Source organism: Pollicipes pollicipes, unplaced genomic scaffold, assembly GCF_011947565.3.
Source record: "Pollicipes pollicipes isolate AB1234 unplaced genomic scaffold, Ppol_2.1 Scaffold_3447;HRSCAF=4054_pilon_pilon_pilon, whole genome shotgun sequence".
Classification (NCBI taxonomy): Eukaryota; Metazoa; Arthropoda; class Thecostraca; order Pollicipedomorpha; family Pollicipedidae; genus Pollicipes; species Pollicipes pollicipes.
This window is the reverse complement of record NW_023596297.1, coordinates 1,710,448-1,723,165: the sequence shown is the minus strand read 5'-3', so window position 1 is coordinate 1,723,165 and position 12,718 is coordinate 1,710,448. Positions and strand designations below refer to the sequence as shown.

Sequence of the window (12,718 nt, the reverse complement as noted above, 5' to 3'; positions counted from 1 at the left end):
CTCATTCCTCACAGAAAACCAGGAGAATAGAGAAATAGATGAGTTGATATTTTGGCAGCACACTTGTATCGACACGGTATTCTGATACTCTACTTCTGACCTACCACTTTCTACTGATATTCCTTTCGATAAAGACATGTCGCCGGAATATCAACTCATTAGGAGGTTTGCTTTCAAAGTTCTGAGCGTGCGTTGTAGTTTCTACACAATAAATATTCGAGGCATCTGAGGGCAAAGTATTTTGACCCGACACTTCTCTGCGTAAATCAACAGTTATTCCTTTCATTCTTACGATATTAGGTGTCACATACTACTGTCATGAGGCAAAGCTGTGCTTTTACTGCATGATGGTATAGCAAAATCCTACTTTTTGTGTCACCATGGCGTCCGATGTCGCTGTCATGGAGTCGGCGACCGGTGAGGTTACAAAAGATAATTCAAAAACAACGAGTAGCAAGCAAGCTGATAAACTCCAAGAAGACCCTCGAACAAACGATGACAATGCAAAAGATATCTCACCAAAAGGTTCAGGGCAAATCAAGGAATCGACAGCAGAATCATCTAAAAGCACGGCCCCACAAGAAGAAAAAAAGCTAAGTGTTATGGAAGCTCATGGATACCTTCTTGGAACTGTTCTGGGAACTGGATCTTATGCCACAGTTAAAATGGCGTTTTCTTCGCGTCACAAGTGCAAAGTGGCAGTGAAGATTATTTCAAAAAAGAAATCTCCAGCCAGCTACGTGAATAAGTTTTTACCGAGAGAAATTGACGCAGTCCGAATTTTAAAACACCCGAACATTATTTGCTTCCTTCAATCGATCGAAACTACCAATCGCGTGTACCTTATTATGGAGGTGGCGAGCGGAGGGGATGTCTTAAAATCAATTCGAGCATCAAAACACATAGAAGAGTCCAACGCCGGCATGTGGTTTGGACAATGCACTGGGGCTATCCAATACTGTCATCTTAAGGGGGTCGTGCACAGGGACTTGAAATGTGAAAACCTTCTTCTAGACAGTGCGAATAACATTAAAATAACGGACTTTGGGTTTGCACGCGTTTACGATCGCTCACAGCCGATGGACCCGAGTAATACCTTCTGTGGTAGCTATCCGTACGCACCCCCGGAGATTCTGCGGGGAATACCATACCATCCCCCGTCAGCGGACATCTGGAGCATGGGCGTCATTCTATTCACCATGGTCTTTGGACGACTCCCGTTCGACGACCACAACCATCGGACGCTTGTCAAGCAGGTGATGGCCGGGCCGCAGTTCCCAGTACGGCACTCATACCAGCTGCAAGTATCAGATGCGTGTCGTGAGCTCATCATCAAGATCTTGAAGCCGATGCCGAACCGCGCCTCATTCGAGACCATTGAGAAGGATGGTTGGTTCGTTAAGTATTGCGCTAGCTCCATGCACATGAAGTCATCCAAGGACAATGCTTCTTTGATGGAGGTGTTAAAAGAGGAGGAGAGCACAGAGTCTCAAGACGTGTTTGCCGAGTTTTAGCTAGATAGTGGACAGGAACTGTCTAGAGAAGCTTGCAATGACTGTATTACTTCAGCAATGTCAATTGTTTACGTTCAACTGGAGTTTGCACATCAAAGGGCTTGTTTTGTGCACACAATACATTGAATTAAACGTCTTCAGTATGTTTCAATGTACCAATGCGAGTTATTTGACCCGTGTAATAATGTTTAACTTTGTGCACAGCCATTTCATATGGCAGCAACGAACAGGATAAGATCCAACCAACACCTCCCCCTATCAGCACACACAGAATCCGAAGAGAAACAAGGTGATGAAAGATCGCGATTCTGAGATGGCAATAATATCCTATGATTAAACATATATACTCAAGTTTCAATGAAGCGCTGTGAACGTAATCGCATAAAGCATGCCCTCCTAGTAATATTAGCCCACATGCCATGCTTGGCGCCCCATTGGTAGCAATCAGGATTGCAAAAAGGGAAACCAGATAACCAATTGGTGTCTCATAGTGATCAGACTGCACCCGGAAAGGACAGTGAAAATGTTCAGCCAGTCAGATTGCTTCGATAGATGAAATGTCTTAAAGACCTTTTTGACTTCCTAAATATGCTAGCTCAACATTCTCGGCATTCCTCGCTTGACTTTGATGACCCCCTATAGTTTGGTTTTTCTCTGCTATCATATCGATTTGTTCTTTTCCTTCATATTCCCAAAGTGTTCATATTTGTTTACTGGCAGCTATTGTCGCTCCAGTTAATGTTTGCTCATTAGCAAGGGTTTCACAACCGCTTCCAAAAACAATCACAGCTTAAAACTCACCACGAGTCGGTCACTCCGTGGCCATTAGCGAAAAGTGCATGATTGATAACTTACGCAATGCTTTAGGGAATAATGATGATCTACATCTGGAAGTGCAGCTTTGTTTCAAAGCCACGTATTGGCCTACTTCACGCAACGCTTGAGTGGTGTGGAGAAAGCATAACTGCCATATAGGCCAGAATTTGGCTCAACACGTGAGCAATATGTTTGATGTGAGTGGACCATTCCAGACTATCTTATAACTATATTTTTTTAACTGCTCCTACTTCATTGTTAGCGAATGTATGCTGAGAAAGTATACCATGATTTGCGCATGCAATGAAGCACTTGATATGACCCAAACTGATGCAAAATAAGACTGAAACCTGCAGGTTTTATTGTTTTCCATTTTTCACTGATGTATCTGTACAATTTTTTATGTAGAGTTCGGTATGCATTTTCTTGACGTGGCCGGAGTGGATTTTAAAATTTGCACTCATGCATTCTAAATTAAATTTCATAATGCAATCCACGGGTTGTAATAAATATGGTTGGCTGCTTTCTTGCGTCCATCATATGGATTCTTGTAGAAACCATATACACCATTATATTTTATGTTTACACATTTGATGCCGTCTTTGTGAGCCGGCTGACAACCTCTAGATATCTGCACAACTGATTTTGAAGGAGGCGTTTATTGTGACGTGTCGGTATTCGCATCTATGAGGTTTTGGCAAGCTCAGAATTTGGAAGACAGCGGAACAAATGGTGACCTTGGGCATGCCAAACATGCAAATGCTGGAGTAAAACAAAATTTTAATTGAGGCGCTCGTCAAAAGCTGAGGAATGTAACCCAAGTCCTTAAGATGCGTCATCTGTCGAGACGTGTTGTGCCATGTTACAACAGATTTGGGTGATAATTAACGGATTAGCATTATAACATATTATTTTGTGCTTCTGTGCGGGCGTCTCACCTTTTTTAAAACGAAATCCACCTATCCATCTTGGGATGTCTGTGTAATCCGCAATCAGCAGCCTAGATCATGATTAGAGGAGAGCCCTGGAGCATGCGCTCTACTAATGGCCGGAGCCCTATGAAAGTCCTATTTCCAAGTAGTGTCTGTCTGCAAGCATCTCAGGGTGTCATGGCATCACACTGGTCACGCTAAGTTAAGCTAAGTTCAACAACGATTTGTGCTGTTTCGACGCCGTCGGTAGCTTTACTTTGTATTTACTCCTTTGCTGGTGCATGCCACAATTTACGTACCCTGGTACAATTGCATACTGCACTGCCACTGCACCCAGAAGCTCCACAAAGAGTCAAATGTTGGGAAGACATGCAAGGTTTTAAGGCGTTCCTTTTCATGCAACACCCGCGAGCATAATGCTAATGACGCAAAATTGAGGAGCGACACCGAAGGAGAAAAACAACTATGCAAGCAAATAAGAAAATACGTATGGAAACTGTTGGTAGCATCATGCGATATCAGGACACCGCTGTGAAGGTCTCGTTAAATCATGAAGAGTACACACCAAATTATTGACTTGAAATCAAATGTGAGGTCCCTGTTTGTTTTCTGTTGTCAAAAATGGTGTTTTGTACATCCGCAGGTACACAAAATTGCATATATTTTGTAGACGTTATACGTAGTTCCTTCGACGCTTGGCAATGTATTTGTGACAAACAGAAAACAAGCACGTTGGCACATGAAATTAGACGTCGTCAGCTTCACAAACACGATAAAAGGGTGCTTACATGCGTCACACACGTTCATCTAGCCTCTCCGCTACTGACAGCATAAGCCACTGATGATCTCCTATAACCTTTAATGCCTTCACATGACATGATCTGTGCTCATTTTTCATTAAAATGGTATCACATATTTCCAGTGAGCATTCGAATTCTGCATCCAAAACTGAAACATGAAACTGCCTATCGGAATTTTGAGCCCAGCGCATGTTTTCCTGAAGACACCCATAGAAGCGGGTCATGTCCTGGACCAAGGTCATATACTCTGTGGTCATATGATGGTTGAGCATGTGAGTTAGTTCTCTGTTCCTCATATACAAACATCAAAAGTGCAAAAACGCATGCAAATTTGCAATTATTTATAAGCAGTAACGAAAATTAACTTAAGTTCAGGTCACTGGTCTCGCCCGCTTCGAAAAAATGTGAAAATACGCACTGTAGGTATCATCATGCTCTATTACTATAGTAAGTTTTAACAATGACAAATGACCCACAAAAAGTCGCGTGGTTAAAGTTTTTTTAGCGGTTGACTGACTTTTTTGACCTGACCTAGGCGACTCATCTTAGTAATTCAAAACGTTGAATTTGCACAGAGAATGCCAAATTGATATGCTAGCATATGCTGAAAATGTAATGTAGTTTTGGGTGTTCGTTTTTTGCCTGTGCCGTAGGCTGAACCGTAGGCTGAAGTCAACTTTCCCAAACCCCGGCACGGCGCGGGCTTAACCACATAAATTGCGAATATTGCATCCGTTTGTGTCAGGTTCGTGCCGTTTTATTTCTTGGGCCGCATCGATCTTTTCATGTAAATGCACATTCTTTCCTCGTGCTGTACTCACCACCAGACATACAGCCGGTCCATACCAAGACGCATCACCCTCCAGACAAAAGACGCACCCACGCCACGTCAAGAGCCAAAACACCGAGAACACTGCGCAGTGTGCGTACCTGATTGAAAAACTCGTTATGCGCCGGCATAAATCAGGCGGCATTAGCATCGGCCAGCGCGGAGCGGCGGGTCGGCTCGGTGGCCGGCGCCCATTAGTGGTCGCTCCCGGGGTGCCGGGCCGGCGGCGGCGCCGGCACCTGCCGCCCCGCCACCCTCATTTCGTCGCCCGACCGCCCAGGCCGCGCCACGCAAGAGGGTCTCGTTAATTTCAATTACAAATAGTTGCGCCGCCAGGCGCGCCGGCGGCGTCGCCAGCCCGCTGATTTGTCGGCGCCGCGCCGGCCGGACGTGTGGTTAACGGGCGGGCCGCGCGGCGGCGCTGCGGGCGCCCGCGCCGCCCGCCCGGCCCGGCGCCGCGCCGCGTCAGCGGGCCGGCCGACAGGCGGTCATCAGGGCCAGCGGCCGGCGCCGGGAGCGACCTGGCGCTGGGGAAAGCAGCGGTGGACCTCACCAGGATGGCTTGTTAGCATATCGAATATAATCCTGATTTGCAGGGTTTTTCTAATGCGACGAGAGAAACATGCGTAAATCCAAACTTCATCATGTCGTAACTTTACAGGATTGTAAGCGATCACTAAGTCGTCAAAGTACAATCATTTTGGCAAATGTGAGATGCATGCACATACAAAGTGCATTTTTGCACTGCAAAGTTAACTACACATTTTTCATTTTTAAGTGGTCTGCTCTGCGGACGATTTCACGCAGAGACAAGCTCGCTAGACTTTCATCCGTCGCCTCGTGCCCTCACAAACGAATGCTTCCCTCCGCACGCTCGGAGTTTTGCGGGACATTCGTGTAACGTCAAGGTCGAGCTGTCTGTGGCTAGTCTTCCCCTCTGTGAGGGGAAAGCAAAATCGCCCCCGGTGGCAGTTAGCCCCACGTGGTGCTACGTTAACAGGCAATGGAACCCCCGGGCTTCTAGCCTGCCCCACGGCCTCTAAATACTGTCCTGCGCCAGCCGGCGTTGAAGGTGGAGCAATGTTCGCCGTGGTCGACATTCTAAACGTACAATTTTCCTACGTCGTACTTCGCCGGTCATAGCACGTGACATCGAAAAGAGTAGAAGGCAGTGAAGCTAGACATTAGCCTCTCGTTTGATTCAAGCCGCTTTGTTTTACAGTACCGAGACACACGCGGCGATACCCGTGATAGCCTCAAGTCCACGTGTCTTTTCGACTTCAGTGGTCATTTTGCGCCCAAAGTCCACGTGTGTAAAGAATATCTGTCTCGCTGGACAAATTTGGAATAGACAATAACCACCTGCATCGAAATGATCTGACCGTGGCAACATGATTTGCCTATGGACCCGGTTTTTCTTACCATTAGGAAGCACACCATTTCCCCATAAATGTACACGACCCTTCAAAACATTCACGTACTATTTCAGTAGATGATATACAGAGTAGCCCGACTTTGAAGAACAGACCAGGGTAGAAACAAACCTACACCTAACACGCGGACAAAGCGTGACGCGTCGGTTCAGGTTGCCTCGCACCCGGCACGACTGCACGCAGCTCGTGGGGCGATCAGGGTGGGGGGGGGGGGGGGGGGGGGCGCCACGGTGTGTCCGGGCCGCGGGCGCGCCGCAGGAGACCTCCATCAGCGCTGACCATCCACGATTAGGCCGCGGCACGAACATTAACCCGCGCGGGCGGAGCGCATTCAGCCGGGTGACACGTGAAGTGAGGAAAAATCGCCGGCCGTTTAGTGGCGGAGTCGGCCGCCGGGTGGCGCCGTTTGAAGTCGCCGGTGGCGGGGGGAGGAGGGAGGGGAGCCAATCACACCGTCACGCCGCGCCGACCCCCTCCCCCTAATGCCTTGTTTGTCGTCTCACTAATTATTGGGTGTGAGCAGGTAGGGTACATGAAATGTAGCCAGCCCGCACAGATTGAATACAGGCCGCACCGGTGATGATGGGGAGCGCCGCGTTGGGTTTGAGGCCCGCCTGCTCGTCTGGCGTGGATCCAGCCGTGTTTACTGGGCTCGGGCTGCCTTCCAGGGACGAATGGGCTTCGTAAATGCACTTGTGCGCTCACCGGCTGTAGTCAAGAGATTTGGGCCCGCTTTTGCGCTGTTATCGCCACCGAAGTTGCCGCGACTGGGTTTACGTACCCATTTCTGCTGTGAAGTGGCGATGTAGGTTGATGCATGAATGAATAGTCTGCAATAACGGACAACAGGTTAAGGGATTTTGGTATGTGGGTACGGCAGTAGTTACATATTTGCATTTTTTAACTCAAATGGGTTAGACATTTATGGCTCAAGCATTGCTTTATACCAGATCAAATTACAGACAAGTACCTGCCACGAATTGGTGGTGAAAGCATTTTTGTGTCATTCCACACACACGACATTTTCCGGAGTCAAGCCGTGAGAAATGGTAGTGCCTATTAGGATAGTCAAATCAAGTAAAATCGTGCACTTTGTCACCGTTGTTGTTCAGTGGATCAGCATATGCGTCACAAACCAAATAACAAATAACACGTCATTTGTAAAAAGTGTAATGCGTTATACTCACTTAAATCCCGGGCAGTAAAATAAGCCATCGCGGAAGTGGGCTGTAGTTTTTCTGAAGAAGTCCCACATCGCAAGTCTTAGAGTTCTTTCCTTTTGTGTACATCTTTTCCGGAATGTTTTTTATGGTCGATCAGATTATGTAACCTGATAAACAAAGCTCACGATTGAGGATCCCGCGTGAGCTCTACAGGCCACGACAGCCTAAGTTTGAAAAGTTAGAATTAGACCTGATGTGGTAAACATTAGACATTTTGAATTATGAACGGCCCTGAACATCCGTGCTCTAAAGACCAATGTGTGGCGCTGGCAAAACCTATTGCGGCTGTCCTCAAGGCACCAATCAAAACGCATGAAATATGCCACAAGACAACACAAATGAATGTATCAATAAGTTGACGCACAATTTGTCTTATCAGAACGCCATGTCATATCAGCTGAACGAAACACTTGCGAACTCTGCTAAAAGAGGCAAGGGATGAAGTATCATGGCTTTTGATCATTCAAATATCTCTGCAGTTAGATGACTCATAAAATAAAATCCACTTTCAGATGACTTGCTGAGTACGACAGTTTGCCCAACAATCATTGTATGACAAAGTGATCAGCGGCAAATCAGGAGTTACCTGCAGACCCTTCGGCAAGTTTGTCATGCAGGCAACAGCGAAGTGGAAATCCTAGTTTTTCGGAATTACAAAGTCTTGCCTGTATCGCCAACATCAAGCAACGTTCAGTATACCAGGAATTGGCAATAGCACTAAAATTTATAGCAATCTCTAACTTGTGTCATAAACATGCTCAGCGTCTCTAGCCGATGCTCATAGTCCACAAAGCGCATGATATGATGAAGGACGTTAGATATAATGAATATCACAAGTAAACCGTGAGTATTTTAATGAAACCTTAACTCCAATGATACTTTGATAGCTCCTGGTGTGTTGAACGGTGGCTGTATCCAGCTAAGGAGTCCGTGGTAATGAGAAGTTTATAGTCAGACTACGTCGGCTACTAAATTGAGAACCGCTTTGATGTGACCGTAATGCTGGTTGTGGTTTCGAAAGACTCCATTTTTGAGCACCATAAGTAACTCATACCCACCGGGCTTCTTGAAGTAGGTTCGGAAGGACCTTCATTGAAGGGAATGAGGCTTGGCTTTCAAAAATACATTTTGCTTGGAACCATGTTGGGAAAGTACGCATAGTGGTGATAATGCCCCCAGCTCGAAACGCCAGTGTTTATTCGAATAGGAGTGCCCGAGGTGCACTAATTGCAACAAGCTCTTCCCAGCAAGCGCAAGGTATGTGTTTTGGTGGCAGCCTGAGGGGATCATCGATGATTGTTAACATCAACCTGATTATCTGTTTTCACTTAACCTCGACCCCTCATTTCTAAGAAATAATCATGACATGATAATTGTATATAGCTTACACCTAAAGCAGGGTTATGAGACTACATTCACTGGGCATCAAACACCAAGTTTCAGCTTGCTTTTCCAGCTCGATATTGGCAGGCCAGGCCTCCCACCCTACTCTGAAGAGTGTATACCTACTAACAGCAAACACCCTGGTCATGACAAACACAAGCAATGCAGGCAACAGCAAACAAAATTATGCAAGGTGAATATTGTCTAAACAGCGCACTGATGTGGAAAAAATTCGAAGGAAAACGGCTTGATCGACCCGGTTCCCAATCCTCATGCCAGTACGTGTCGCAAACCTTCTATTTTTATTTAAACCAAACTTTTTATTTTCAGCCAAGATTAAGCACATCCCAGCATCAAGTCATTGAGATCTTTATCTGCATGGTATCATGCATGGTATGTTGTCACGTATGCTAGTTTATTACGGTGTAAACCTATAAAAGCCGTGGCCTTCTTCTTGCATACTTTTAGTCAGCTTGTCTCGCAGACATTGTGCTACACAACAAAAGCACTTTTCTTCTCTAACGCTGAAAGACTCCGGTATCCTCTCTTCATTCTTTCCAAATTTGCTTATCACTCAGCCAGGATTTCGCTTCTTACACTGGATTGAATTGCTTTGTCGCTTTTATTTTGCTCCTTATACCATTATGAATTATGTTGTGAGCCTCTCTCTTTCCGCACGTGCCCAAGCGGTGAAGGGTAAGCGGTAGCGTTAGTTTGATGATGACAACATTGTAAGCTATGATGGAAGGCCGAATCACTAAGTCTTGGCCTTCATTTTTCGAGGACGGAACTCTCCCTAACAGGTGCCCTCGTCAGGCAAGGATGCACGCCACTTTGCGCTAACAAAGCGGCTAATCGGTTTACGCCGGGCTTCAAAACAGCCAATGGTCTGGAGCACTGACAGGTGCGTGCCAGCTGAGCCTTCAGTCACAACACACCTGGCGGCCTCGGTTCGAACTGGGGCCGGGGATTGCGATTCTTCGGACCTGAGGAAAGTCAACTTGTAAAAACAAGAGGCTGAAAACCGGGAAATGCGAAATCGATTCCTGAAAACCACACCGATGTCAGATAATCATCATCAACATATGCAATGAAATGTATAGTATTATTATTTAGACGCACATTCCCTTGAGATGACTAAATGTAACGCGATCAAGTCCTTTCTTCATCGGACTGAGTCGCCGTCTTCATCTTTATTCTATGCATATATTTCACTCTTTTCAATCATATGAATCCGTAATCAAAATCTGAATCCGAACCCGGATTGACCACGCTAGGATCCGAATCCAAATACTGCGAACCCTCAGCTCTAGTTCGAACTGACAGACTCGGTCCAACCGTCCAAGGAGCATCGGCACCTGGCTGCAGTCTGGGCCCATGCCTGGGCTCCAACCGAGGGGGAGGTCCTGGTTTAACCGCGGCGATTGATTAAAGCAATCTGTTTGCCAGCGAGACGCCGCCACCCCCGGCGGCGTTGACTGGGTTCTGTGGAGCTGATTCACCTCGTGCCTCCTTAGCACACACCCGCCGCGGGCACGCCGACCATCCGGGAAGCCAGGCGTAATTTGTACAGGATGTGCTGGCCTTCCCGGAACACGCGATGAGCCATGGCGACGCCGGCGTCCGGCTCGACGGCGAGCTCCCGATTCGACAGACAATGGACCGGCGCAGAGCCGGCCCCCCGCATTGTCCGGGGCTTGTAAAAAATAATGCATTCCATCACACCTCTCCGCCGGCCGACCGCACGCCGCCGGTGATTGGTTCGGAGGTGAATAATCGCGGCCCAGGCTCCGCCCCACACCGGGAACAATCATTTACCCGAAAATTAATGGTAATCTTTTGTTTTGTCGAGCGCGCGGCGGCCGAGGGCCGGAGGCGACTCGTTAGCGCGCCGCAGCCGCGCACCGGGACAAAAATGTCCACCACAGTCCTAACGGCCGCTTGATTCAATTAGGCACGCATTTTACGCAGCCGTAACTCATGGTCAAGTGTCATAAACAGCTACGGTTTCCTCGATGATTGCATGGCAGCCGCGGCATCGCCCGGCCTGAAATGGATCCGTAAAACCGAAATGTGAACGGGCGCGCCCGCGCCGGGGCACTTACTTCCGCGTCGTTGTCACCGACGCGCGCGGCGCGTCGTTTCCATGCAAAGCACCGCCAGCCCGTGATCACCGGCGGTCGGACGGGGTGCGTCACACGCGTTAGCGTAATGCGCGGGGCTAGGGGGCGGGCCGCCGGACCGTGAGAGACGTGCCCTGCCCCGTGCGGCCCGCCGGCGTCGGACCGGGATAGGTGCCAGCTGCAGTGCGTGACCATTATTTCCGGTCGGGAATGAATGGCGGCCAGGCGACGTGCGCCCCGATATATCAGGCGGCGTGAATGGAGGACGTGCGTGCCTGGCGCTGTTCCCAGGATTGTAATATGTTCGGCTTGAGCTGGTGGACGCTCCGTTTCCCCGGGCGGATGCGCATATCGGCTGTTTTGTGCGGCATGACGCATGGGGCGCCGTGCTGGAGTTTCTGTGCAACTGTTTGGCTGAGGTCGATGACCAACTTTTCGTGAAAGTTTGACATCGATCCGTGCTCACCTGGTGGGGAAGGAGTGTGGGAGGGGAGAAAGTTTCAGAAATGTATTCTGAACCGCACCAAGTGCGTCTACCAATTTTCAACATTCTTCAGGCGATCAGTTTGACATGCCGGGATAATAGAACGGTGTCGGGTCAGGCCACTGAGAATATCTCAGGCAAAACCTTGTGTAATGGTTGTTGCATCCGCATTAGAGCTGCCACTTTTCGAGATTTTGGAAAGCGGCACCCGCCCCGCACCCGAATTTGAAAACTCGCTTCGCCTTGTAACACAAGTTATCCCACCCCCAAAAGAAAGACTGCGTTGGCCCGTCAGCTTTATTTTTCATTCCAGGCTCACATAGTAAACCTATCTGTTAGTGCCAGGCCAAGAAACTGTAAGAAACCTGCAAACACATTATCTCTTCAGTTGTGTTTTTGTCACGGCTTACATCAAGAAGCCTTATTTCTCATTCCAGGTACGCGAACTCACCATGCTCATCGAACTCATCAAGGTAACCTCATCATACTATAAGGACCTCAACAAGAATCTGCAAATCCAAAAGCGTTCGTCTCTTCACCTGCTTTTTACAAACTAACACGGAGCTGAGCTGCTTTGTATCCATTTCAAAGTCAAACCACTCCAGCCAGTATAACTATGGAAAAACTGAGACTGCATTTGCACTCGCCTGGCTTGTATGAAGGGTTTTTCGCTCCTACATAGATGCGTATAAATATATTGGTATGCCTTTCGCGAAGAAAAATTAGCTGTTTAAAGCCAAAAGGTAGCAGGTATATCAAACCAGCCACTTTGTCACTTTTATAGGGAAACAGTGGCAAATACACTGGAAAATGGACAGCCTCACACACAAATGCATGTCATCGGAAGAATATCAAGCACGGCATTGTCCATGGTCAATAAACGCATCAGTAGCAGCCTTTACAAGCGAATAGACAGCAATAAGTGAGTACTTGATTGATGGCTGATTACGCTTGCATGCGTCCAGTAACCAGGCTTGGAGTTTAACTCCAAAGCTGTTCTTTTTGCCGGATTTATGCTCAAGATGCCTTCAGTACGGGTCTACAAAGAATGCTGACCAGCCTACGAGTCTTCATGTCACACGGCAAGCCAACAATCGAAGCAGAAGGTAAACATAATATCTGGTGGAAGACGAGTGCGCCATAAATGGCCTCATGCCATGCCCATGAACAGCTCATGATCC

General features: G+C 47.6%; 1 protein-coding gene and 1 long non-coding RNA gene across 2 annotated transcripts in view; both read left to right on the top strand.

Annotated features, from left to right (window-relative positions):
- LOC119092735 (uncharacterized) overlaps positions 1-12,436 on the top strand; it is a 28,196-nt gene extending 15,760 nt beyond the window's left edge. Inside the window, exon 3 of the long non-coding RNA XR_005093535.1 lies at positions 11,975-12,436. This is a non-coding gene — a long non-coding RNA (uncharacterized LOC119092735). The remainder of the gene's footprint in view (positions 1-11,974) is intronic.
- LOC119092733 (testis-specific serine/threonine-protein kinase 4-like) lies at positions 232-1,650 on the top strand. Its single transcript, XM_037215713.1, has one exon. The coding sequence runs from the start codon at positions 381-383 to the stop codon at positions 1,512-1,514; it is 1,134 nt and encodes a 377-aa protein (XP_037071608.1). The 5' UTR covers positions 232-380; the 3' UTR covers positions 1,515-1,650.
- Positions 12,437-12,718: the final 282 nt, after the last annotated feature.